The sequence below is a fragment of the Ooceraea biroi genome, chromosome 13, assembly GCF_003672135.1.
Source record: "Ooceraea biroi isolate clonal line C1 chromosome 13, Obir_v5.4, whole genome shotgun sequence".
NCBI classification, from domain to species: Eukaryota; Metazoa; Arthropoda; class Insecta; order Hymenoptera; family Formicidae; genus Ooceraea; species Ooceraea biroi.
Genome location: NC_039518.1, coordinates 1052178 through 1079302, shown reverse-complemented (window position 1 = coordinate 1079302; position 27125 = coordinate 1052178). Strand labels below are relative to the sequence as shown.

The 27125-nt window shown below is 42.1% G+C and overlaps 1 protein-coding gene across 1 annotated transcript in view; it reads right to left on the bottom strand.

Moving 5' to 3' along the window:
* Positions 1-626: 626 nt before the first annotated feature.
* LOC105287071 (nuclear hormone receptor FTZ-F1) overlaps positions 627-27125 on the bottom strand; it is a 41715-nt gene continuing 15216 nt past the window's right edge. Inside the window, exons 2-5 of the mRNA XM_026974645.1 lie at positions 5854-6596; positions 4790-5048; positions 4365-4465; positions 627-4249 (exon numbers count right to left, since the gene is read on the bottom strand). Coding sequence (XP_026830446.1) covers positions 4103-4249; positions 4365-4465; positions 4790-5048; positions 5854-6596 — 1250 coding nt within the window. The 3' untranslated portion in view covers positions 627-4102. The remainder of the gene's footprint in view (positions 4250-4364; positions 4466-4789; positions 5049-5853; positions 6597-27125) is intronic.

Sequence of the window (27125 nt, the reverse complement as noted above, 5' to 3'; positions counted from 1 at the left end):
GGAAAAGGATTTTTTATTCTGCACAAGCAATAACGAGAATTTGCGAAACTGCAATTACCATCGCTATAGTGAAAAAAAGTTAAAAACTTGCATTTGTCTTTTCTAACTTTCTTCCATTTTGAATATAAAGTCCTGTAGAGCGGACTTTCTTTCTATTTATACTTCATTTGTGGAAAAGAAGTTTTTATTCTGCACAAGCAATAAAGAGAATTTTCGAAACTGCAATTACCATCGCTATAGTGAAAAAAAGTTAAAAACTTGCATTTGTCTTTTCTAACTTTTTTCCATTTTGAATATAAAGTCCTGTAGAGCGGATTTTCTTTCTATCTATACTTCATTTGTGGAAAAGGAGTTTTTATTCTGCACAAGCAATAAAGAGAATTTTTGAAACTGCAATTACCATCGCTATAGTGAAAAAATAGTTCACTACAACTCCAGCATCTCCTTAACGACGTTACGATATTAATATCACTCGTTTTAGGATGGACACGATATATCGCTGATTAGTCGGCGGAAAGCTGGAGTGCCGATGTGATGTTAAGATGTCACACGAAGCGCAGTTACACAATTTTTGACACGCGCGTGTTGAAACGCGTCAACGAGTCGGAGATTAATATTGATTGCGATAGTTGCAATATCTTTATTAGTCACTGTGCAATGTTCTTCGTTTCGTATTTATACAAAGCAAACAAGTGTCGTGATATACATGTCGTTTGATACACGAATAACAGGCATTCGAGTTACGAATTATGATAGTTCTTTCATCCCTTCTCCGCTCTTCTCGCGTGCGGTAATTGGCGCGAGGGCGTTGGAATTTTCTATTTTAACTGTACGTCCTAACAAGTGACTGGGATAGAATACTATTTTCAAATCTCACAAAATGGCATACTGATTGAACGCGTAACGTCAAGTAGAATCCTGTTTCCAAGTAACTTGTCTCGCGATCCGGAGACGGAGACTGACACCGAGCGGGGGGGGGGGGGACAGATACCCTCTGGGGTTCAATCAGTACAATATATAAAAAATAGCACTGTTAGCTCTAGAAAGGAACAGTTATCTGTTAATAATAAAGATATATTTACAGTGAGTCAATTTTTCTACATAATTTACAATTGCCAACTGCTAATGGCAGTGTCAACAACGCATAATAGTTTTTTCTTCTTTTTTTTTCCTTTCAAACTTTATTCCAACGACTTATTAGATTGAAGAATCACATCGACATTAAATTAAATCGTTTGTAATTGCCAATCATAATTGGTAACTGTACATATTTAACATAAAAAAATATACATAACGCTGTAATTGTCGTATTTACTAGTTACAGTTGTTAATAAACCTTTTGCAGCAGATCAGGTCGTTAATATCGGGGGGATAGACGCGTATACAGAATGACACATTTAAAGCACATGACATACCAAAGGTGAGAAAATTCTCGATAGAGTTTTAGAACCTTTTAAGGATTTTTAAAGGATCTAAAAGATTCTTCACGGACTTGATAAAGAATCGTTTTCAAAGAAAATTATGCCATGTTTCTCATGCTCCACCCTGTATACTAATATTTACAAAAACGATTAATTTCGAGCTTCCTTTCATTAGCACAGAATAGTAATTGCTGCGAGCTGATACGCGACTTGTTCCGAAATTGTCAGACCGACACGTTTAGCAGGTCTCAGAGATGAACGGAGATAGTTATAATAAATAAAACAGTAGCGTGAAACTCTTGTCTTACCCAAACAGCAACTTATATGATTTTAAAGCAACGGCTTTTCTCAGCTCCGACAGTGATAAACTAAATACATGGTAAATGACCACAGTTACGAACTAATTTGCAGAAAGTACAATAATAATAACTAAGACCTAATAACGTGGACATACAGGTGAATACGATATTTCGGTAAGTTGTATTACATTGTAGATTCTTAACGTGTAACTGTACGCACTACACCTGATTAAAAATATCTGCCTTATTTTATATGTTTATTTACATTCATTCGTTCCATTCAAATTGCTATCTGGGCGTCTATTCTGAGGTATGTGGTTACTAAAAATGTAAAAGTATAAAAACTTAATACAGATATGAAGAGGTAGTCATTCGTGTCTGAGTTTAAATAAAGAGACAATCTTTTCGTTATGTTTTTGTTTTTTTTTGTATCCGAAGCAGCGCGCTGTTGTTGTGTGAGAATAATGATGAGTCTAAGTTTCTCGTTTCCGATCCTTTTGTCATCATCGTGGGAAACCGGACGATTTGAAAATTTGGGAACATCGGCATATATATTATTATTATTATATATATTCTATTTCGGCGTAACAGGTCAAATCTGACGGCGGACAAGAAATCTTTGCTCGCGCGATAAGTACATACGATGCTCATCAGACAAAACGTTCACTTCAGCGTACCAACGTTTCCGTTGCTCCACACTCCCCCTGATTTGATTTAACACTCGGTCCTTAATCTAACATCGTTCTCCTCCGGGTCCCACCAACATCGACGTGTCATTTACACCTAGCTAAATGTAATTACGAAAACTCGGTGGAAAAAGTGAAAGTAGTAAAATAGCATATTTGTTTTTTTCAGCAACAGGTACATGTTTGATACGTGAATAAAAACAAGGGGAGCGACGGACAAACGTTATTAATCTGCCAATGCAAGCGAAAGATTTTTGTCCCTATTGTCATGCTTGAACTTCGCGTGTCTGACACATGTAATTTCCAATGGCTTTGATACCACAGGCGTCGAAAGAGACAACCTTCACAGCACTGAAGAATTTCTGACTATCGGCTAAATAATAATAATAATAATAATAATAGTAATTAATAATAATATGCAATAATAATCTATTAGTGAAAAATTACTACTTTCGTCCGCTATCTTAACACTTAGTAAATATCGTCCTATTTAACAACTGTAATACGAGTAATATTATTTCATAAGTTTAGAATTAACCGCTAGACAATGTAGGACCACATAAACCTTGCTCCAATGATTCTTTTGCTTCTTAAACAGAATCTTTATTATGATACAACATACAATAATAAAATATCGCAATTTGTAGTTATTCCTTTTTTTCCGCCACCTATTTGAAAAGTAATAAAGAGAAATACATGAGTAAGACCCCTAAAATTAGTGAAGACATTAAGTAGCTAATGATTTCTTCCTCAAGTAAGCAACAGAAATATATATATTTATTTTCACTTCATTATTCGACTATACACAAAAATAGTATAATTACATATTCAACATACTTTACAACGTAACTGGAATGTGTTAACTAGTATTTACAATATAGTAGCCCTGCTGTGTGCAAGTGTGACAAAATGCAGATTCCATTTTTTAATTTAATAACAGGAAATTCTAAGGATGCCCAGGTGGCCCGTGCGACAGACATAATGTATATCACATGCAAGTTCACTGTCATTCAAATATGCCCATTGAATCCCTTGCAGAAGCACGATTGATCTGGAGAGAGAAAAAGAAAGAGAGAGAGAGAGAGAGAAATAGACAGAATCTACGATTCTCTTTAGCGGTACGGTATATATTTCGGTTCGAGTGAGAGCAAGGCTTCAGTGGTATGCTTAAAAATAAATTCGCCTCTAAGTATTAGAAAAATAGCTTTCTTATTTAGACGAAATTGCCTGACCATTGACCGATATTTTTTTCTTTTTTTTTGTCTCTAACCACCCTTTGTACTGTTTTCAAGGCATCTTGCTTACTGTTTTCCCTGCGCTTGCGCCCGCGAGTAATTGGGCAATTCATCACGGATACATCTCTAAAACTTCAACATCAAATATAGAAAATATATGTCATTGTGTTTATATATTTAGATACACTTTATAATACATATATATATTTATTTATATATACGTAAAGTATGTACTTGATGTTCAAACTTGATTTGTATGCACAGGTATTCCTTGAACCAGAGCCCCCTTCCCCCTCCCCCGCCCGCCCTTTACTTGGTCCGATACCTTAGCAGTGTTTAGCTTTTATATAGGTACTTTGAGGTTCATTTTGTCTCACGATCAGGGGCGCTAACGACTCTCTCGATATACATACGTCAACGGACTATTCGATGGCAAAGATTACCAAGAAGAACCGGTCGTCTCATTTTCTCTTGGCATGCAGCATCTCCATGAGAAGTGTCTGCGTCGGTGCGCTGCCGTTACAGTGTTTCTGATAAAGGTGCTCCTCCCCCCTCGTCGCCACCTCGTGAATGTCCGGTAATACTGCCAACAGTTTATTAAATTTGTCCTGCACAAATCGAATAAAGGACACAATTAAATGCCTGCCTGCCGTCCGGTGACCCACTTCCGATGGATGTGGCACGTATACGTATGAGGGAGCGTTTCGCAAGAGAGAGACGTACCGGTACAGATGGGTAACAAGCTAGCGTGTAATCCATGAGCGACTGTTGAACCGTCTCATGACCCTCTTGCACATGCTTTTTGTTCACCAGTCCACGGACATCTGAAGCATATCAAATACACGTGTTTCTGTAAACAAGCGTACATGTCTTTTCCACGTATCTCTATCATGTGTGCGTCTCGTGGAAGTCAGACTTGGGTATTAAATATTAGAATATTATGAAATATGAAAGACCTAATCACGTTGCATCTTGCGATGGATATTTTTCAGGTCTGACACAAAGGGTTTATACGACCTCATTTTGATAGGAGCGACTATAATTACGACACGTCATCGCCAGCCTATAATTGAGCCCTTCGACCGCCCCCCGAAATTTGTTGCTTACGAGAAAAAACAAATGTACGGGCGAAATCTGAGTTTACTCACCGTGATTCAGCAGCATCAAGAATTTCATGCAAATATAGTCGGAGGGGTCGAACTTGAGTTCTTGAAGTCTCTTGGATAAATCTTTGAAGAGGTCCGCCAAGGCGGGGACTCCGAGTAGGCCGAGACAGAGGAGATCAAACTTTTGGCCATTATGAAGTGTCGTCTCGTCGGGTAAATTATTGTGTATCCTTTGATGAAGGTGATCCAGTACTAGCATATCTGACCAAGAGTGTTGCAACAACTTCATTTGATCGTCAACCTGAATAGATCACCAGTAAACATCAGACATTGTCAATCATGGTAAACATGTTGAAATTGATATAATAATTATACCCCATTGAAAAATGCTACAAATTAATTAGCATTAAATATTAGTTGTGTCAGAAGTGCCCCTCCCGCAAACTCGGTAATCTTCTCACGGGGGAGAAGGTACGACGCGGGGTCTTAACGGGAGCACGGGCGAAAAGAGTCCAGCGACGGCGACAACGTGCCATATTGTCGACGAGAGGTACAAACGCGCGGCCTCGTTCCGCTTTGTGTCGCCGCTAACGAATTCGCGGCGTTGGAACAAAAATAAAAAGTTATTACAAAACCCGCGCGGTCGAAGCGTGTGCAATTTATAATTAACGCGGGCCCCGCTTTGGGGCAACCGCCGTAACCCAGAAACGTATCTTGTTATGACCTAGATATGAGGCGATGCTTGAAATCATTCAGCGGTTGCGCAACGCCGGTGGTTACCTCACGTCCCCCCCCCCCCCCGCTCGTGCCACGCGAACAGGCTGGGCGACGGAGTTATTTATCGGTAAGAACAAACTTCTCCCGCCGGTGGATGAGGTGGATCCTCGAGACACAATTACGGTTTCTTGCGCGCGCGCGACCGTGTCGGCTCCCCTCTAAACGTGATTTGGAATGGGAAAGAAGGAATCGCGCGCGGCATTGCGTCCCCCCGAACTGGATCAAGACCAACGCGAGGGAAGCATGGGGATATCACTTTGAACACGAGGAAGGGATAAGAGGATGTGCTGTGCTACCTACGTCGGCCTGCCTCGTTCCGGACGACTCACCTTGAGATCCTTGAAGAAGGAGGAATTCCTAGCCCAGTCCACCTGCGAGAATAGATTCTGATCGAGCACTTTGCACATTAACTCGAACAAGTCCACTTCGCACTGATTGTACGTTTGGCTCTGCAGCAGGCCGAACAGCGACGATTGCCACTCGCGGTCGTCGATCGACGCCAGGAAGTCCCTGATCATCGGACTGCTCTTGAGAACGGCGGCAGGGGTGGGCGCGTAGCCCGCCGCGTTGCCACCGCCGCCATGGGGCTGCGCCGACTGCTCGCCAAAGCCGAAGGCTTTTGCACCCGGGGTAGTGGTAGTGGAGTTGGCGGCCCACAGCTTGCTCTCCAGGCTGGGGTTGAGGTTGTGCAGGTTGTGGTTGCTGGTACCGCCGCCGCCGCCACCGCCGCTGGTGCCGATACCCGGCTGGTTGGACGGTGCGATCAGCTGGTGCTGACCGGCGGCGGCGCCGCCGCCAGCCTGCGTCGTCACCAAGCCGGCGGCCACTGTCGCCGGGGACGGGCTCGAATCTGGCGACGACGTCAGACTGGACACTTGAGGTATCTGGATTTCCTGCTTGATGTGCAGCAGTGGCGCGACCGTGGATGAATAGCATGGGTCACCAAGACTGCCACGTATTGTCTGCAACGCGAGCTGTCGCTGCCGCATCATCTGCAACTTTCGCGCCCGGTCCCTCTTGTACATGGGTCCGAACTTGTTCCTGCCGCCACGCATCCTGTCGGCGCGAACAGCTGAAACGGAAGCACGTAAAGAATTATTATTGAATTGTACAGGGTCCGCCACTTAAATCCGGACAACTTTAAATTTGAAATTCCCGCTACATAAGAGTGCAGCAGTGGGCGTCAGATGGCGTAAAAGTAAGTCAGAGATGTGGGTGAGACGTTAATAACCTCGAAATGGCCGAGTCGTTCAGGTCGATGTCGGAATATAACCGGAGAGCAGCGGTTACTGAAGGTGTTCGCGCCGGAAGGACGCCAAGTGAAATCATCAAGTTTTCCGGATATCCCAGATCGACGGTGTATGACATTGTCCAGAGGTATGCGGCCTCGGAGGAGTCCGGGGTGGGTTCCGGCACTCCGGCGAGAAAGATACACGTAAGGGAGAAGGCGACACGGACTCCGGAACTCATTCGAAAAGCACAAGACCTCATTTCGAAAGATCCAGGGACCTCGCTCACAAAATTGGCGGCCGTCTTGGGGGTGGATGGAAACTGTGGCCTCTGGGAGGCCGTACATATTTCAACAAGACGGCGCACCCGCTCACACGAGTCATTTAGTGCAAAACTGGCTCTCCGACAATGTCGATATGTTTTGGTCGACGGATTTCTGGCCTCCCAATAGTCCCGACCTGAATCCTCTCGACTACTACGTGTGGGGCGTAGTCGAGAGGGTTACTAACAAAGCCAGACACCCCAACGTGGCCTCCCTCCGGGCCGCTATTGAAGCGGCATTCGCGAAAATGGACTGGACGCAATTACAGACGGCGGCTCGCGCTTTTGAATCAGGATCGAGGCGCAGGGCGGCTACATTGAGTGAAAAAACTCAGAAAAGATCCCTCACCTCAACTATAAAAGAATTTATTTGTATCTCTATATATTTTCTGTAATACACGACTTTTTCGAGAAAACATTTTCATGTCCGGGTTTAAGTGGCGGACCCTGTATATTCTGTATCATGAGAGTGAGATAGATTCTCATCAGTTAGCGTTTATATTGGGTTGTTCGGAAAGTTATTTCGTTTTTTCAAGGAAAAATGAAAGGCGGTTTTTTCATATTTAGAAAAAATTTTATTCAGTGATGTATTGGCCATTTTGTTCCACTACCTTTCGCCATCTTTCTGGCAACTTTAAGATTCCACGCTCATAGAAGTCCTTCTCCTTATTGACAAAAATTGAAGCAAGTGATTTTTGACGCCTTCATTTGAATCGAAGTTTACATTGTTCAAAGAATTTTGTAGAGACCGGAACAAATGGTAATCGGATGGTGCCAGATCAGGAGAGTATGGTGGGTGTGGTAGCACATCCCATCCAAGCTGTAAAAGCTTCTGGCGAGTGACCAAACTTGTGTGTGGTCTGGCATTGTCGTGATGGAATACGACACCTTTCCTATTCGCCAATTCTGGTCGCTTCTGCTTGATGGCAGCATCCAATTCATCCAGCTGACGACAATACACTTTCGAATCAATCGTCTGGTTGCTTGGTAGTAACTCGAAAAATACGATTCCTTCCAATCCCACCATACAGAAAGCATGATCTTCTTTTGATGAATATCTGCCTTGGATGTCGATTGAGCAGGTTCATCTTGCCTGGACCATGATCGTTTTCGCTTAACACTGTTGTAAACAATCAATTTTTCATCTCCAGTTATGATTCGCTTCAAAAATGGTTCATTTTCTTCACGTTTCAACAATGAATCGCAAGATGGTAATGCGTCGAATCAAGTCAATTTCCTTTAAATTGTGTGGAACCCAAATATCGAGCTTTGAAACGAATCCAAGGCGTTTCAAATAATCGTAAACGGTCGAATTCGATAAATTTAACTTTTCAGCAATTTCGCGTGTTGTTATGCGACGGTTTGCATCCACCAGAGCCTTTATTTTCTCGTCATTAGCTTTAATTGGCCGACCTGAACGTGGTGCATCTTTCAAATCGAAATTTCGAAAACCAATTCTGATACTGACGTTCACTCAGTACATCTTCTCCGTACACGGCACCAATTTTTTTCTCGCTTGCACTGCATTTTTACCCTTTCGGTAGTAAAAAAGCAAAATATTACGAAAATGCTCACTTTGATTTTCCATGTTTGATGTGATGCCAAAAAACAATTACTTGACAGATCGCAACACAATAAGATACTAAATGACGTCTGAAATGTCAGTTGTCAAAATATAAAACGAATTTGCCGCTTAGAGTAAGGTTAAGTATCGAGGAACGCGACTAACGACATCGCTTTGTGAAAAACGAAATTACTTTCCGAACAACCCAATATCTCACGGGAGTTAACTAGCATTTTGTTCGCATTTATTTTCAGCTTGACAGAATTTTCTCATTCTTCTTGGAATTTATTTGGATGCCATCATCCTAGCCAGAGGTAGGGAGTAAGTTTTACTTTCAAACTAACTTGACTAACATCCAGAAAAATTTTCTGCGCCACCAGAATGATCCTGAAATGCAGAAACACGGTCTCGCGAGTTTTTTCAAATTGCCTGCAGGCACTGCAAACATTTCTAGAACGCGCAAGAGCGTCTGTACACTCAAATAGGTACCGGGGCGCCTATTTCGAAATTCGTCGAACGGAGCTACCTTGGAAAACAAAACAATTCAAGGTTCCGTGGCGCGAGGTGGGCCGAATCCTTGTTTCGAGCTCGCAGCAGCATTCAAAGAAGCAACAGTCGCGGTGAATATTAGCGATGCGCGAGACCGTTCGCCGCTGAGAAAACGCTCGCATGTTCGTCGCTCGAGAATCAAGGGAAATCTCGCGGGCGTGACTGCGGCGCGATCGAACGAAGCAACCTTGGGGAAGCGGTCTTCTGAGTCGGACGTCGACGAAAGCGGAAGTCACGGCTAATCGCCAGGTAAGTGGGACAAAAGCGTGAGAGAGCGTGAGCGCTCGCCGTCGCTATTTCTGTTATATAGACGGCCATGCGAGCGCTCGCGCTCGCAGCGATGAAAGTGCGTGCGCTCGCGCCACGCAAAATTGCCACGCTCGACATGGGCACGCGTGGCGTTCTGCACACCTACGTCGCCGCCGCGGGCGCATCCAAAGTCGCGTGCACGTACACCGGCTTCCTCGAGCCGGTCGCTGATAACGAGCCATCTGTCTCCTCGCGAGATCGATCGACCCGACGCTCGACGTTCGGCTCTGACAAACTTATTCGCGCGCGGATAAGAGAAGTTATATACAGTATGGTGTGGTGTTTTACACGATCGAATCATTGGCCCTTTCTTTATTGATGGTACATTGAATGGTCAAAAATATGCTGATTTTGTGTCCCAACAATTACCAAACTTATTGGAAGAGGTGCCGTTAGAAACTCGTTTACAAATGTGGCATCAGCATGGTGGTTGTCCGGCTCATAACGCACGTGTTGCACCTACAGTTTTACACGAAACGTTTCCGGAACACTGGATAGGAAGAGGAGGACATATCAGTTGGCCAGCACGTTCTCCTGATTTGAATCCTTCAGACTTTTTTGTGGGGAATGTTAAAGAACACTGTTTACAATGATGTACCAACTACACAAGAGAACATGAGAGAGCGCATTTTGAATGCATGTGCTAGTATAAATTCAGAAATGATAGAAAGGGTAAGAGTATCATTTGTGCATCGTATTAGAAAATGTATTGAAGTCGGAGGACATCATTTCGAACACCTCCTTAAATAAATTTTTGTGTTGAAGAGCATAAAGTTTGATTTTTCTGTTTCCCGCGTTCAAGATCATTTAAAGGTCATGTTGTCATAGGTCGCTGAACTCCTCTCGATGTTGGCTATAAAATTGCGCAAACAAAAATATGTAGTTCCATTTAAAAAAATTATCTTGACCTTTGAATCTCCGAAAAAAATAGCCTTGAAAAAATTTTTGTTCTGTCATCATGATAGCCCCTTCGAACGGTGCAGCTTTTTCCTTAGACATTTTTTCGTATCATCAAAAACAAGTGAAATATCTAAGATGATCGATTTAAGTGGACCACCCTGTATAGTGCAGGGTTGTTTCGGATTAGAAATTTAGTTTAGGTCGAAATTTATAATTAATTGTTGACGCTTCTATGAAAGTATCAATGATTCTTGAGTCATGATTTAGATTTGAGAATTCCGACAAATAAATGTGATCGTGTATTGTTTACGCTCTATTTTAAGGGAATTTTAATGCGAGAATTAATTCTATCGATTCTATAGATTCTATTCCGTGTTTAAAATCGCACAGCAAAGAGTTGTACATTAATTGAGTCCAAGTAGTCCGCATTGTCTAGGATCTATTGAATTGATCAAAAAGTTCGGCCGTTTTTTCCCTAGATGGCTCTTACGGTAACTAGCAGCTGCTAATTTCAATATTTCGAAATATCCGTAACTTTACTTTTTTTATGAAACAGGGCTACTAGTAACATATTACTCCCACTTAACACATCTTCAAAACGTGATTTTTTATTTTCTTACCCTAAATAATTTCATCAGTCGAGAAAATCAGAGTTTCTTGCAAATATCGTCGCAGTTCAAGTGCGAATAATTTTTTCCATATTAAAGAAAGATTTTAAATAAACATAAAATAATTTCAATTATGCGATTATACGTCTCCCTCGACATAATTCGATATAACCTTGCGAGTCTTCTCCTTAAGAGGCAAAAATTGCTAGGTGATTTAATTGAATTCTTAAATATCATGAAGCACGATGGAAAATACGCAGTTTCGAGCGCGTGCGATTTCAGAGAACGACCGGCGAGAAGTACCAGCCGGCCGGTAATTGCCGATGGCGCTCGCTGGCTCGGTTGCGGCGACTCGAAGTACAGGCGTCGTAATAATGGTCACTCTCGTAATCCGTAATCGCGGATTAACAGCGGGAGGAGCTCACCCGCTGCTTCATACACGCAGACTTTTTATTCGCGCGCCGAATGTTTTATCGTGCAGGCGGTACTTCCTGTTACGACGCAAGGAAACCTGAATATTTATGATCAGGAGCAACTGTGTTTCGAGTTTTTATGGAAAACAATTTATAACTTATGGAAGCAGGATGAATATTTGAGGTAGACACGCCGTCGTTCTGTAAGTATAGCCTCTCGATATTAAAGCTTAGTCCAAGTTAAGGGGGGAGCCTGCTTTAGAACGCTGAAAATGAGGTATATTTTACGAATTGTTTTTGGAGAAACTATACAGCGGATCATTATAAAACTTTGATGCATTTATTAGTACATGTTTAAAGATGAAAAAAATTATTTTTAGATTTGAATATATCGCTCGTAGAGGTCGTCCTGGAGAAATCTTAGTGCAGCCGCGTCGCCGGCATTGCAAATTGCTGAGCATTCTCCTGCCTCCAAATTTCGTCTAAACTGAAAAATTGAAATATATTCTCGTTAGTTATGAATTCCCATCGTCGATGAACCAAAGAGAGAAGAAAAAAGTTGAAAAGTGCCAAAATGGTGGAGCTTAGAACACAAAAGTACGATTTTTAGGCAAAGTTGTTGAACTTTTTCATGCAAAAATAATTGTTTAACTTATGTTTTTATGAATATTAAAGGTTCATCGACGATGGGATTTCATAAATAACGAGAAAATATTTCAATTTTTCAGTTTGGATGAAATTTGGAGGCAGGAGAATGCTCACCAATTTACAATGCATTTATTAGTACATGTTTAAAGATAAAAAATTATTTTTTGGTTTGAATATATCGCTTGTAGAGGTCGTCCTGGAGAAATCTTAGTGCAGCCGCGTCGCCGGCATTGCAAATTGGTGAGCATTCTCCTGCCTCCAAATTTCGTCTAAACTAAAAAATTGAAATATGTTCTCGTTATTTATGAATTCCCATCGTCGATGAACCAAAGAGAGAAGAAAAAAGTTGAAAAGTGCCAAAATGGTGGAGCTTAGAACACAAAAGTACGATTTTTAGGCAAAGTTTTTGAACTTTTTCATGCAAAAATAATTGTTTAACTTAATGTTTTTATGAATATTAAAGGTTCATCGACGATGGGAATTCATAAATAACGAGAAAATATTTCAATTTTTCAGTTTGGATGAAATTTAGAGGCGGGAGAATGCTCACCAATTTACAATGCATTTATTAGTACATGTTTAAAGATAAAAAAATTATTTTTTGGTTTGAATATATCGCTTGTAGAGGTCGTCCTGGAGAAATCTTAGTGCAGCCGCGTCGCCGGCATTGCAAATTGGTGAGCGTTCTCCTGCCTCCAAATTTCGTCTAAACTGAAAAATTGAAATATGTTCTCGTTATTTATGAATTCCCATCGTCGATGAACCAAAGAGAGAAGAAAAAAGTTGAAAAGTGCCAAAATGGTGGAGCTTAGAACACAAAAGTACGATTTTTAGGCAAAGTTGTTGAACTTTTTCATGCAAAAATAATTGTTTAACTTATGTTTTTATGAATATTAAAAGTTCATCGACGATGGGAATTCATAAATAACGAGAAAATATTTCAATTTTTCAGTTTGGATGAAATTTGGAGGCAGGAGAGTGCTCACCAATTTACAATGCATTTATTAGTACATGTTTAAAGATAAAAAAATTATTTTTTGGTTTGAATATATCGCTTGTAGAGGTCGTCCTGGAGAAATCTTAGTGCAGCCGCGTCGCCGGCATTGCAAATTGGTGAGCGTTCTCCTGCCTCCAAATTTCGTCTAAACTAAAAAATTGAAATATGTTCTCGTTATTTATGAATTCCCATCGTCGATGAACCAAAGAGAGAAGAAAAAAGTTGAAAAGTGCCAAAATGGTGGAGCTTAGAACACAAAAGTACGATTTTTAGGCAAAGTTGTTGAACTTTTTCATGCAAAAGTAATTGTTTAACTTAATGTTTTTATGAATGTTAAAGGTTCATCGACGATGGGAATTCATAAATAACAAGAAAATATTTCAATTTTTCAGTTTGGATGAAATTTGGAGGCAGGAGAATGCTCACCAATTTACAATGCCGGCTGCACTAAGATGCCTCCAGGACGACCTCTACAGGCGATATATTCAAATAAAAAAATAATTTTGTTTATCTTTAAACATGTACTAATAAATGCATCAAAGTTTTATAATGATCCCCTGTATAGTTTCTCCAAAAAAAATTCGTAAAATTATACCTTATTTTCAACGTTCTAAAGCAGGCTCCCCCCTTAAAGCTCTCATTGCTGCCAACAACACGTTGAATAAAGCTATAGTCACATCGCGCTACTTAAAAGTACCCTCCCGGACACAAGTGCCAACGTTCGCACGTACTCCACCCCCATCTGCCGGCGCAGGTTCAAGAGGCATGACACGTAGCGTCGCGTCACCCCCTTTAGCTACCTCCTAGCCCTGGGGGTTACGGTGGGGCTCGGGGAGCGCCGTCGTCGCCTCTGAACTCTCTCGCGGGACGGCGAAAAAAAGGCGGCGTTGCCTATTTTCGTACGCGGAGCGCTCGCCGTCGCTCGTACGAAACGAGCGAATAAGCGAGCGAGCGAGCGAGCGCGCGCGCGCGCTCGTTGAAAGTGAAAGGAGGTTGAATCGCTCTTGCCCGTCCACTTCTGCCTGCGCGGCCCCGCGCGCGCGCTCCGCTCCGACACAGTCCTCCTCCGTTCCCCGTCCTCGCGCCCCCTCGACCTCACCGTCGCCGCGCGTAACCCCTCTACCCGCTCCACATTGCCGCCCCCGTCACCCCGTGAGCTCCTTCTCTCTCTCTCTCTTTCTTTTTCTCGGCTACCTCGTGCCCCTGTCATCAGAACTATCGATACTGCGTGGAGTCGAGAGTGCGCGCACCATCATCCTGCGACTCCACGATTTCGTGTCGATCGAGCCGAGCAAAGGCGCGCCCGCCACTCGCGCATATATCACGTAGCACGTACATATGTTACGACCTGCTGCTCCTTCTCGCGGGCTCCGCGCTCGCCCGTTTCCGTCCACCCCGCGGTTGACGATTTCGCGACGCGGGCCCGGACCTTCGCGACGACCCACGACGGACCGGACCCGCAGCGACGGTTCAGATCCGGGATTTATCCTTCTCTCGTCTAGAGAGTAGAGGCGAGAGATGCAACGAAACTAGGAATTTATATTTATAACGTTTACGTTATGCCGCAACTCCGTGTCGCAATTCCAAATATCGACTTGTTTCATATAGATTTATTTATTTGCAAACTGATAAATTTAAAATTATAAATAATAAAATTAAAAATAATTTAAAACAGATAGAAGTAGTAAAATTGTTGCTTCTCCTGCCCAGGTCTTTCCATAATCTCAATATGGATATGAGAGGAAAAAATAGTCACGCGATCTCTCTTATTTAATTATTCCGCCGCTAATTTTGCAAGACTGGGCGTAGCACGAGCTTAAGTTCAAGTTGCCCTCCCATTGTGCAAGATCGAACGACTTGCATTTACGAAACTTCGTTCACGAACTCCGTTCTTCCGGAGTATTAACGTTGTCGATCCATTAATGTGTTCTTATCATTGACATTAGAATACATAGACGGAGCCTTAGCTATCGTAGAAGGTGAGGGGGAGCCTGATATTCGCGGTAAGGGGGAACTGGGGGAACTGCATGAACTTCGGTCGAATTCGGTTACGTTCGGCTAACGTTCGGCTAATGGTTCAGTTGACGGAGCTCCTGCTCACATGTTGTGCTTGTGCTTATTGTATTGATATCTGAAGTGATTATGACCTTTTGGATTTCTATCAGTGACTTGAGTTTTGTGTATTTGGCTGCAATAATCGTATAAATAATAAAAATTCTGAACAATTAGAAAAAGAAAAAGCTGCAAACAGAAAGTTTTCATTCCACTTGTAAGTAAATTATTTGAAACCTAGATTAGGTTATAGTTATGTTAATAAGAAATTATATGTAATTTTATTGAGTAAGTAAAGCGAACTAAATGGTTTGTTGACTTGATTTACATTATTATCAAATAATAATGAAACAGGTATGACGCCAATTATTTTATTATATAGTTATATTTACAGTTGTAAAATAATAAAAATAATAAATAAATAAATTTACAAGTATGTGTGTTCTATATTGTATTTTATATTCTATTGAATTTCTTTATATATACAGGGTGGCCCATTTTAATTTATACAGTCGATTTTTTAAAAAACTAAAAGAGATACGAAAAAATATTTCAGACAGACATGTCACGATTTCGAGGGGGACATAAGATGATACCATTGGTTTGATCTTGAATAGTCGTTTGAAGGTCACGCGAAGATCACCTTCAATTTCTTAAATTGAAACCCCAACTTTTTATTGCAGATTCTTATTCTCCATCGAAAAGTAAGTAACTTTTGTCTGAAACATTTTTCCGAAAAATGTCATCTTATGTCCTTAAAATGTCCTCAAAACTCATCTTGAAGATCATTTTAAGGACATAAGATGACATTTTTCGGAAAAACGTTTCAGACAAAAGTTACTTACTTTTCGATGAAGAATAAGAATCTGCAATAAAAAGTTGGGGTTTCAATTTAAGAAATTGAAGGTGATCTTCGCGTGACCTTCAAACGACTATTCAAGGTCAAACCAATGGTATCATCTTATGTATCCCTCGACATCGTGACATGTCTGTCTGAAACATTTTTTCGTATCTCTTTTAGTTTTTTAAAAAATCGACTGTATAAATTAAAATGGGCCACCCTGTATATGCGTATTTAGATCAAGAGTTCTCAACTCTATTTACCTTTCAAAGTGTTTCTCTTTTTGCAAATTTGTACACATTCTACATACGGTTTAGCTTCATAAAGCAAAAAAACACTTTTATTTCCATTTATTATTTAATACATATATATAAAATTATTAAAATAGCGTTCGCGATTTGTCAAAAATAAATGTTCTTCAAACATTTCCATAAAAATCTCATTGCGAATTGCTGACGTCGATGGAATTGTCATGCAACGCCGAACATAACCGAACCGCTAACCACGGAATTACCCGAAGTTCATGCACTACCCCCCTTACCGCATTTATCAGCTTCCCCTCTGAGAAGGCTCCGTCTATGTATTCTAATGTCAATGGTTCTTATTGATACTGCAATGCCTCCTCGTGCTGTTCCAATGTTTACACGCGCTTTCGAAATAACCCAATTCGCGAGCCGTATTTGCGAGGCAGTACACCTCGCACACGCGCGCAGCTTAGCACGCGGATCACGCCTGCGCACGTGCGTGCAACGTTCTTGCTTCCCTTTCAACCTTCTGCAACGCTCTTGCTTTCGAGCGTGGCAATCATACGCGTCAGCCACCGCGTGCCCTAAAAGTGACAAATTGCCTCTTTATACTCCAATTCGAACGTAAATGGGGCGCGCACGTCGCAAAAACGACAAGGAGATCAATTGCGAAACGCGAGCTCGAAAGTTTCGTACGAAAAAATTCCGTTCTGGCGCGTCCACCATTTTGAATTCGTAAAGACCGATTTTGCCGGAGCAACTGATCGCAATGATTCATTTTGACGAAAACTCAAACAATTCCTAACGACATAAAATACCAATGGGATCTTTTGAAAATTTGTCCTTTCTCAAATTTGTAATTTAATGTTTCTCGACAAAATAGCGTGTTTGAGGGCTAATAATAATAGCACTTTGAGCAGCCGGTTGCCGGGAGCTCCCGCATGCAGCGCGAGCTTAGTTAGATTTTGAGTAAAAATATCAAAACTACTGCATCGAATTGGACAAATACTCTTCGTCCACAATAGAGATATGCAAACTGGCGGGTGTTATGCGGGCGCGAAAGAGGGACTGCGAAAGAAGAACCGAGGAATTCCGACAGGGGCGCCGGACAGCAAGCTTTAAGGGGGGAGCCTGCTTAGAACGTTGAAAATAAGGTATAATTTTACGAATTGTTTTTGGAGAAACTATACAGCGGATCATTATAAAACTTTGATGCATTTATTAGTACATGTTTAAAGATAAAAAAATTATTTTTTGATTTGAATATATCGCCTGTAGAGGTCGTCCTGGAGGCATCTTATTGTAAATTGGTGAGCATTCTCCTGCCTCCAAATTTCATCCAAATTGAAAAATTGAAATATTTTCTTGTTATTTATGAATTCCCATCGTCGATGAACCTTTAATATTCATAAAAACATTAAGTTAAACAATTACTTTTGCATGAAAAAGTTCAACAACTTTGCCTAAAAATCGTACTTTTGTGTTCTAAGCTCCACCATTTTGGCACTTTTCAACTTTTTTCTTCTCTCTTTGGTTCATCGACGATGGGCATTCATAAATAACGAGAACATATTTCAATTTTTCAGTTTAGACGAAATTTGGAGGCAGGAGAATGCTCAGCAATTTGCAATGCCGGCGACGCGGCTGCACTAAGATTTCTCCAGGACGACCTCTACGAGCGATATATTCCAATCAAAAAATAATTTTGTTTATCTTTAAACATGTACTAATAAATGCATCAAAGTTTTATAATGATCCGCTGTATAGTTTCTCCAAAACCAATTCGTAAAATATACCTTATTTTCAGCGTTCTAAAGCAGGCTCCCCCCTTAAACTCTTATCCTTAATTTACAACAGCATTTCACGCGTTTTCTCACGTGATCGGAATGAATAAATTTTGCCACTTTGAACGAGCGAATATCGATTACTCTATTTGCGTCTATCGTCTCGTCGCTTTACTCCCCGACCGTGTCTGACTCGATTCGATTTTTCCCTTCCGCCCCGGAACTACGCCACTGGTTAAGGGTTAGAAGCGACGATACAGCGCTTGGGATTCGACGACGATTCCCATTCGCGTTCGCCGCTCGGTGGCCACTGAGTGGGTGGCAACGGATTTGCGTGGGCGGCGGGTCCTAACGTATCGATACGCGGTACGATTCGATCGGCCGATCGTCGAATAACGTACGCCGGGCCGCGACACTGATGGAATTTACGTCGGCACTGCCGGTCCATTCGGCGAGCGACGATCGCCACGACCGTGTCGCGCGGTTACTCCTCCCCTCTTTTGCATCCGGAAGTCTTGACAAGCGCGGGAAACAGCGTGCGATCATGCGTACTAATTTATTTTACCCCTCCCCTTCTTCCCCCCAACACAATAATTGTAACTACCGAATAATTCGATCAAATCTCGGTCAGTTGCGACGACGAAAAGCAAAACCAACTTGGAGATCAACCTTATTGCCGCGCACGGCAGATACGACGAACAAAATGTTAAATTGTTGGTCACGCAAAGATATGCGAGACAGATTCAAAGCAGTCGCACTCCCATTGATCCTCAACCATTATTAGAGAAATACGACGCACGCGATTCTCGTAGTCTCGTTTATTATGCAACTTCGCAGCGCACGCCTACCGGAAAAGTTTCATTTTCGCAAAATTACCGGCTGGCTAGCCGGACCTTCCTTCCGTACAAAGTAAAAATTTGCGTTAACAAAAATGCGGAGCAAAGTTCTTCGAAATGCAAACAATTTTCCAAGTGTAATCGTCGTGTGAGCATAATTACTTTTGCATAAAAAATACTCTTGATTTTTTTATATTTATACTAAAAATTGCGTTAACAAAACTGCGGAGCAAAGTTCTTCGAAATGCAAACAATTTTCCAAGTGTAATCGTCGAGTGAGCATAATTACTTTTGCATAAAAAATACTCTTGATTTTTTATATTTACACTAAAAATTGCGTTAACAAAATGCGGAGCAAAGTTCTTCGAAATGCAAACAATTTTCCAAGTGTAATCGTCGTGTGAGCATAATTACTTTTGCATAAAAAATACTCTTGATTTTTTTATATTTACACTAAAAATTGCGTTAACAAAACTGCGGAGCAAAGTTCTTCGAAATGCAAACAATTTTCCAAGTGTAATCGTCGTGTGAGCATAATTACTTTTGCATAAAAAATACTCTTGATTTTTTTATATTACACTAAAAATTGCGTTAACAAAAATGCGGAGCAAAGTTCTTCGAAATGCAAACAATTTTCCAAGTGTAATCGTCGTGTGAGCATAATGACTTTTGCATAAAAAATACTCTTGATTTTTTTATATTTACACTAAAAATTGCGTTAACAAAAATGCGGAGCAAAGTTCTTCGAAATGCAAACAATTTTCCAAGTGTAATCGTCGGGTGAGCATAATTACTTTTGCATAAAAAATACTCTTGATTTTTTTATATTTATACTAAAAATTGCGTTAACAAAACTGCGGAGCAAAGTTCTTCGAAATGCAAACAATTTTCCAAGTGTAATCGTCGAGTGAGCATAATTACTTTTGCATAAAAAATACTCTTGATTTTTTTATATTTACACTAAAAATTGCGTTAACAAAAATGCGGAGCAAAGTTCTTCGAAATGCAAACAATTTTCCAAGTGTAATCGTCGTGTGAGCATAATTACTTTTGCATAAAAAATACTCTTGATTTTTTTATATTTATACTAAAAATTGCGTTGACAAAACTGCGGAGCAAAGTTCTTCGAAATGCAAACAATTTTCCAAGTGTAATCGTCGAGTGAGCATAATTACTTTTGCATAAAAAATACTCTTGATTTTTTTATATTTACACTAAAAATTGCGTTAACAAAAATGCGGAGCAAAGTTCTTCGAAATGCAAACAATTTTCCAAGTGTAATCGTCGTGTGAGCATAATTACTTTTGCATAAAAAATACTCTTGATTTTTTTATATTTACACTAAAAATTGCGTTAACAAAACTGCGGAGCAAAGTTCTTCGAAATGCAAACAATTTTCCAAGTGTAATCGTCGTGTGAGCATAATTACTTTTGCATAAAAAATACTCTTGATTTTTTTATATTACACTAAAAATTGCGTTAACAAAAATGCGGAGCAAAGTTCTTCGAAATGCAAACAATTTTCCAAGTGTAATCGTCGTGTGAGCATAATGACTTTTGCATAAAAAATACTCTTGATTTTTTTATATTTACACTAAAAATTGCGTTAACAAAACTGCGGAGCAAAGTTCTTCGAAATGCAAACAATTTTCCAAGTGTAATCGTCGTGTGAGCATAATTACTTTTGCATAAAAAATACTCTTGATTTTTTTATATTACACTAAAAATTGCGTTAACAAAAATGCGGAGCAAAGTTCTTCGAAATGCAAACAATTTTCCAAGTGTAATCGTCGTGTGAGCATAATGACTTTTGCATAAAAAATACTCTTGATTTTTTTATATTTACACTAAAAATTGCGTTAACAAAAATGCGGAGCAAAGTTCTTCGAAATGCAAACAATTTTCCAAGTGTAATCGTCGGGTGAGCATAATTACTTTTGCATAAAAAATACTCTTGATTTTTTTATATTTACACTAAACGTCGCGCGCGATACGTATCCGTGTACTAAAACCACATTGAGAAAAATGATTTGAATGTATCAACAAGACGTATCTGATAGAATGCATTTTGGTTAAACTCACCAAGAATTTCTAGTTATCACGATAGGACTGGATATTTTATAACTAGAACGTTTGATAGACTGTACTATAAGAATTTGGTTAGTATTTTCCAGTTGGATCTATAAAACGTCTAGTTATATTACACTAGACATAAGAACAAACGAAGATGCAATCAGAATTCTGGTTAATCGCAGGGCGCTCCAGCAGCATTCTATTGTTTCGTGTCGTGCGTGTTGATGCGTGTTCGGGAAACGTATCGGCACGGACGGCACGTTTTCCTCCTGTAGTGAAATGAAATTAGTCAGTGCAATGGCTAGTGAAGTGATGGCGGATGAAAAAACGTGTTCTCTTCTTATATTTTTTTATACAGGGTGTCCCGTAATAATCGCCTAACCTCTCGTATGCCAATAGAGCAGATCGAGATGAAGAGAAAAGTCCCATACCATTTTGCGATATTTGCAATAATAATCCTATACCTCGAGCGGCTCGGCACTTGCCTCGCGCGCTCTGGATTCGCTTGACTTTAATATGCAATATTTCGATTATTATTGCGAATATCGCAAAATGATATGGGACTTTTCTGCTCATCTCGATCTGCTCTATTGGCATGCGAGAGGTTAGGCGATTATTACGGGACATCCTGTATAAATATCAACATGATATTTCATTTACAGTAATCCAAGAAAACTCACGGTAAAGAAACAGAAAAACGTTTCTTTTCACTAAACAGTCATGTTAATTGAACCAAATACATTTAGTATTATTATCAAGAAAATCTGGTAAATTTAACAGGAAGGAATTAATCACGCTCATCTGGTAATTCCTAAAGGAATTCTGATTCGTCCATTTTCCAACAGACAAACTGGTTGAACCTACCAGATTTCTAATTAATGCAACCAGATTTTTTTTCAGTGCAATCTCGCGTAAAGGCGAAGGTTTTTAAACTGGAGCGCAATAATGTACGGTAAAACAATATCTCGTTATAGTTATCCGCTCTATTGGGCTTCATCTCTCGCTCTAATTACGCACACGTAACAGATAACATCGGCGACGGAATATCGCGGACTATTTACACCGTTCATTCGGGTATTCGCAGACCGTTTGCGTCGAACGTTCGATTCGAGCGCGGCCGCGCTCCGAGCGGGACATAGACGCGGTGCGCGCTGCGTGAACCTTCCGAAGAATGCGATCTACATCCGGTTCGCACCTAGGCTGATAAGCCATTTTGGAGCGCCCGCGCCGGCGAGAAGGTTACAGACGCTCGTGCGTGCACGCGTCGAAAAGAAAAGGAAACTCGCGGCGAATCTGGTCCACGGGCCCGGCGTGCGTGTGCGAGTGTGTCAGATTCTCCCCATAGAAATTAACGCACGGCCACGTGACCGCGCTTGCCCACGGTCGGGCCAATCGCGCGGCTCCTCGATCCCCCCGTGACACACGTACATATACATACTTAGCCGCGACACGCACGCACGACGCGGCGTCAGCGAAGCCGTCCCAAGCGCATATATTGCGAAAGAGCGCGAAAAAAGAGGCATGTGCTCCCCGGCGTCGCCGACGGGAAAGATCCGTCGGAAATATACCGCGCGAACAAAGAGACCGGTGACTGCACGGTCGCGAGTGAGTACACGACGAATGCACTTTTACTTCGTAGTCGGAAATTGTTTCACTTTTTCATGTATCTTATTGAATGCTCACGCGCGCCATATATCTCTGTGCATGTTCGTGTGCGTGTGTGGCGAGAGAGAAATGTCAGAAATCGAGACACGAAACTTGCAATGGGATCGCTTTGAAAACTAATTACACAATTTTAATTGCAAGCTGTCGAAAATCGATTTAAGTGGCCATGGGATCGTCGAGTGGAAATTCAAAAGGCGGACGCGCCGTGGCGCGGTGCGCTGCGGCCGCACGCGCCATGGCGCATGCGCGCACCTGTCGCGCTCGTCGCCCGCCAGGCATTTCAATTAATGATACGCTAATACGCGCCGGGCCGTTATCGCGACGAAATAACGCTTATGCAATGCAGCGTAAGGGACCCATAACGACCGGTCGCGAATTCGCGCTGACGCGAGCGAGCACGCACGCGATCGCCAGCGCAAGCCGCGAAAGAAGTAAAAGCTTCGGAGAAAAGAAGACGATGGGGCTTCGCTCAACGAGCGGATTACACAATCCCCGCCTCAACCTAACCTTTCTCTCCCACCAGTGGTGGCACGAGCGCGCCCGCGCGCGAAGGTAGGAGTCGAGCAAGCGGGCAAGGCGGACAAGCGGACGGACGGACGGACGGACGGACGGAGGGAGGGAGGGAGGGAGGGAGGCATACAACAGGTATAGGGCACCGTCGTCTTGCGACATAATACAATAATTATGAAATTCGTGAGTTTCTAAACGAAGGCGCGCAATAATGCCGCGCGCGATACCGCCCGGTTATCTCGCGCGCTGCGCTCGTTTCTCGGAATCATTGACATAGGAATATACGGACGGAGCCTTTTACGAGGGGAAGCTGAGATTAGCGGTAAGGGGAGAGCACTGGCACTTCGTGTAACTTCGGCTGTTCGGGTATGTTCGGTTCCGCTAGTGATATATATGTACGATGAGTTATTGTGTTGTGTCGGAATGTAGCAATCGCATTAATGCAAAAAGGAAAAATTGGCAATAACGTATGAAAGAAAATAATGGTCCGAAAATTTCTTTTCATCTGTAAGTAAAGCATACAATTGTAGGTTATACACAATGCCGGTAAAACGTTTCAGATATTGTTATGTGTTTATTATTATTTAAATTTATTATTATTGTGTTAAGAAAGAATTTTGGCTTGTTTATTATTATATTCATATGACCAATTGTTCGATAACAGTTTTTCCTTTATAGTTTTTATTAATAAAAACTATAAATGAAAAACTGTTATCGAACAATTATTCATATGAATGTAATAATAAACACATAACAATATCTGAAACGTTTTACCGGCATTGTGTATAACCTACAATTGCATGTATTTTACTTACAGATGAAAAGAAATTTTCGGATCATTTTCTTTCATAAGTTGTTGCCAATTTTTCCTTTTTGCATTAATGCGATTGCTACATTCCGACACAACACAATAACTCATCGTACATGTAATTTCAGTATCACAACTTTATAAAACATTATCGAGTATCATTCGGGCGATGTCGAGAACAGCCGAACTCGCCCGATTTGCCAGCAGCCTCTCCTTACCGCAAATCTCATAACCCCCCTTGCCTAAGTTCGTAGCATTGGCTCCGTCCATATTGTAAGATCTGGAAAGATAGTCGAGACTGACAGGTCGTATAGAGGATCGGAATGAAAACAAGTTGATCACAACAGTAGGAGTATTGGCCGTACAGCCTAAGACCTAGGCGTGTGAACCAGGGATCCCGGAGATTTCGAGTTCAAATCTAAGGCAGTCTCCTAGTTATTTTTCGCCTCTTACAATTCAGAAGTGGGATAAAATTCGCTACCCCTCGAAGACAGTTGAGAGTAGTCATCCGCTACCCCTCGGAGAGGAGGGAGTTGAGAAGCAGCTGGCCGGTAGTGAAGCCTGAACATGGAGATTGGAAAGGACTCAGAGGAGTGAACCAACATGGAGATTGGGAAGGACTCAGAGGAGTGAACCGACATGGAGATTGGGAAGGACTCGGAGGAGTGAACCAACATGGAGGTTGGGAGGGACTCAGAAGAGTGAACCAAAAATGGATGTTGGGAGGGACTCAGAAGAGTGAACCAAAAATGGAGGTTGGGAGGGACTCAAGTGGAGTGAACCGACGATTTGGAGACATTCGGGGACGAATGTAATGTCAGGCTGGCCGAGCTGTAAGATCTGGAAAGATAGTCGAGACTGACAGGTCGTATAGAGGATCGGAATGAAAACAAGTTGATCACAACAGTAGGAGTATTGGCCGTACAGCCTAAGACCTAGGCATGTGAACCAGGGATCCCGAAGAGTTCGAGTTCAAATCTAAGGCAGTCTCCTAGTTATTTTTCGCCTCTTACAATTCAGAAGTGGGATAAAATTCGCTACCCCTCGAAGACAGTTGAGAGTAGTCATCCGCTACCCCTCGGAGAGGAGGGAGTTGAGAAGCAGCTGGCCGGTAGTGAAGCCTGAACATGGAGGATTGGGAAGGACTCAGAGGAGTGAACCAGCATGGAGATTGGGAAGGACTCAGAGGAGTGAACCAACATGGAGGTTGGGAGGGACTCAGAAGAGTGAACCAAAAATGGATGTTGGGAGGGACTCAGAAGAGTGAACCAAAAATGGATGTTGGGAGGGACTCAGAAGAGTGAACCAAAAATGGAGGTTGGGGGGACTCAAGTGGAGTGAACCGACGATTTGGAGACATTCGGGGACGAATGTAATGTCAGGCTGGCCGAGCTGTAAGATCTGGAAAGATAGTCGAGACTGACAGGTCGTATAGAGGATCGGAATGAAAACAAGTTGATCACAACAGTAGGAGTATTGGCCGTACAGCCTAAGACCTAGGTGTGTGAACCAGGGATCCCGGAGAGTTCGAGTTCGAATCTAAGGCAGTCTCCTAGTTATTTTTCGCCTCTTACAATATATTCCTATGTCAATGCTCGGAATGACTCGAGTCGTGTGAGCATATCTCGTCTGTCCGCGAACGCGTCCCCTTTTTCCGAGAGACGCTTTCCGTGAGACATCTTCTTTCGCATCGCGAGTGTTTTTTTACAATTTCCCCCGATTTTTCTCCCGATCATTCAGTATTTTTTGCTACAAGACCGAAAGGTCGGGCGCGCGTTCTCGCTCTCGGTTCGTCGTCCCAGTTCTTTCCCCATTGTCCTGCTCGCGCGCGAGGATTGCGTCAACGCGTCGTTGTCCAGTAATTTTCAGCTTGCGCCGTTCTTTATTACGATTACCGATAATACATCGCGATCGAGATCTATATCGATGTGCACGTATTTTCACGCGTTTTAACAAGCCCGTCGTCGTGTCGCCCACGTGGCGAACAGATGCAAGGGAGATACCGCGAGGGCGTGAGCGGCCTCGTTACTGCTCGAATTCTCGAGCGAAAGCGGCCGTGGCGAGTCTATGGGTGGACGTATAATGATCGGAGACGTTCGATAAGTTTCCAGCAAAAAGGCACGTAATCACAACTGCGCATTTCTGTCTTCGAGGAAGCGTAGTTCGAGCTCTCGGTGGGAACTCCAGCGAGAATCATGTTCGACAAATCGGAAGAGCAACCGATCGCGAGGCACAACCGGCATATACAATCGCGCCGTTGTTAAAGTGGCCTTGAACGTGAATGGTTGCGCGGCCTTGAACACAGAAATGTAGAAGATATTCGCAGTTCGGCGATGAAAAAGAACCGTTTTTGTGTTCACCAAACTGGTTTCGATGCGCCGCCAGCGACCGGCCGATCGTTTCGTTTCGTTGCGAGGTGCGAGACCTGCGCAGTTATAAATAAAAGGCCGGTGCACCTATTCCATCTGATATGCGAAATTAGCGGCGATGACGACGACGGCGAAAAGGCGACGAAAACGATTTTTCATCCGCTCGCTGCGAAGTGCTCAGCGAGCGCCCGCGCCGGCGACGCGCGCGCACACTCGTTTCTTAACCCTCCGTAGCTTATTAACATTCATTAAGGCTCGCCGCTCTTTCAAAGCGCCCTACGTGGGGCACGGTACCTCCGCGAGGCGAAAAAATTAATGGAGCGCGCGTAATTTAGTCCGGGCGCTCTAGATCAAATTTTATTGCTAGACGAAAAGTTTTATGCATAGGCCGTTTTCATAAATTTTACCAAAGAATTTTTTCATCGTCCCTACGGCAGAAAAGTATAGAAAAAATAGGATACGAAGTCTTTATCTGTCCTCACGTTCTTTATTTTATGTACTTCCAAGTGAACCTTCATCTTAGGAAGTAAACTATTACGCGCGAAGTATCCCAGATAGCCAAGTCTGCCGAAAGCAGATGATGCTAACTATCTGCTATCAACTATTGCCAGCCAAAAGACAACAAATTTGATACAGAAGTTGTTATTAACGATTAATTCGACAAATTGGTGCCAGAAATGTAACAGAGCTTGCTCACAACATCTAAGAACGGATTGGCGGCAGAAACCGAGCAGAATCTGCAAACATGGCTTGAAGTCGGATTGTCGACAGAAACCGAGCAAGATTTGCGCACGTGGAATCTAACGGCAGATTGGCAGCAGAAACCGAGCAAGATCTGCGCGCGCGGAATCTAACGGCAGATTGGCAGCAGAAACCGAA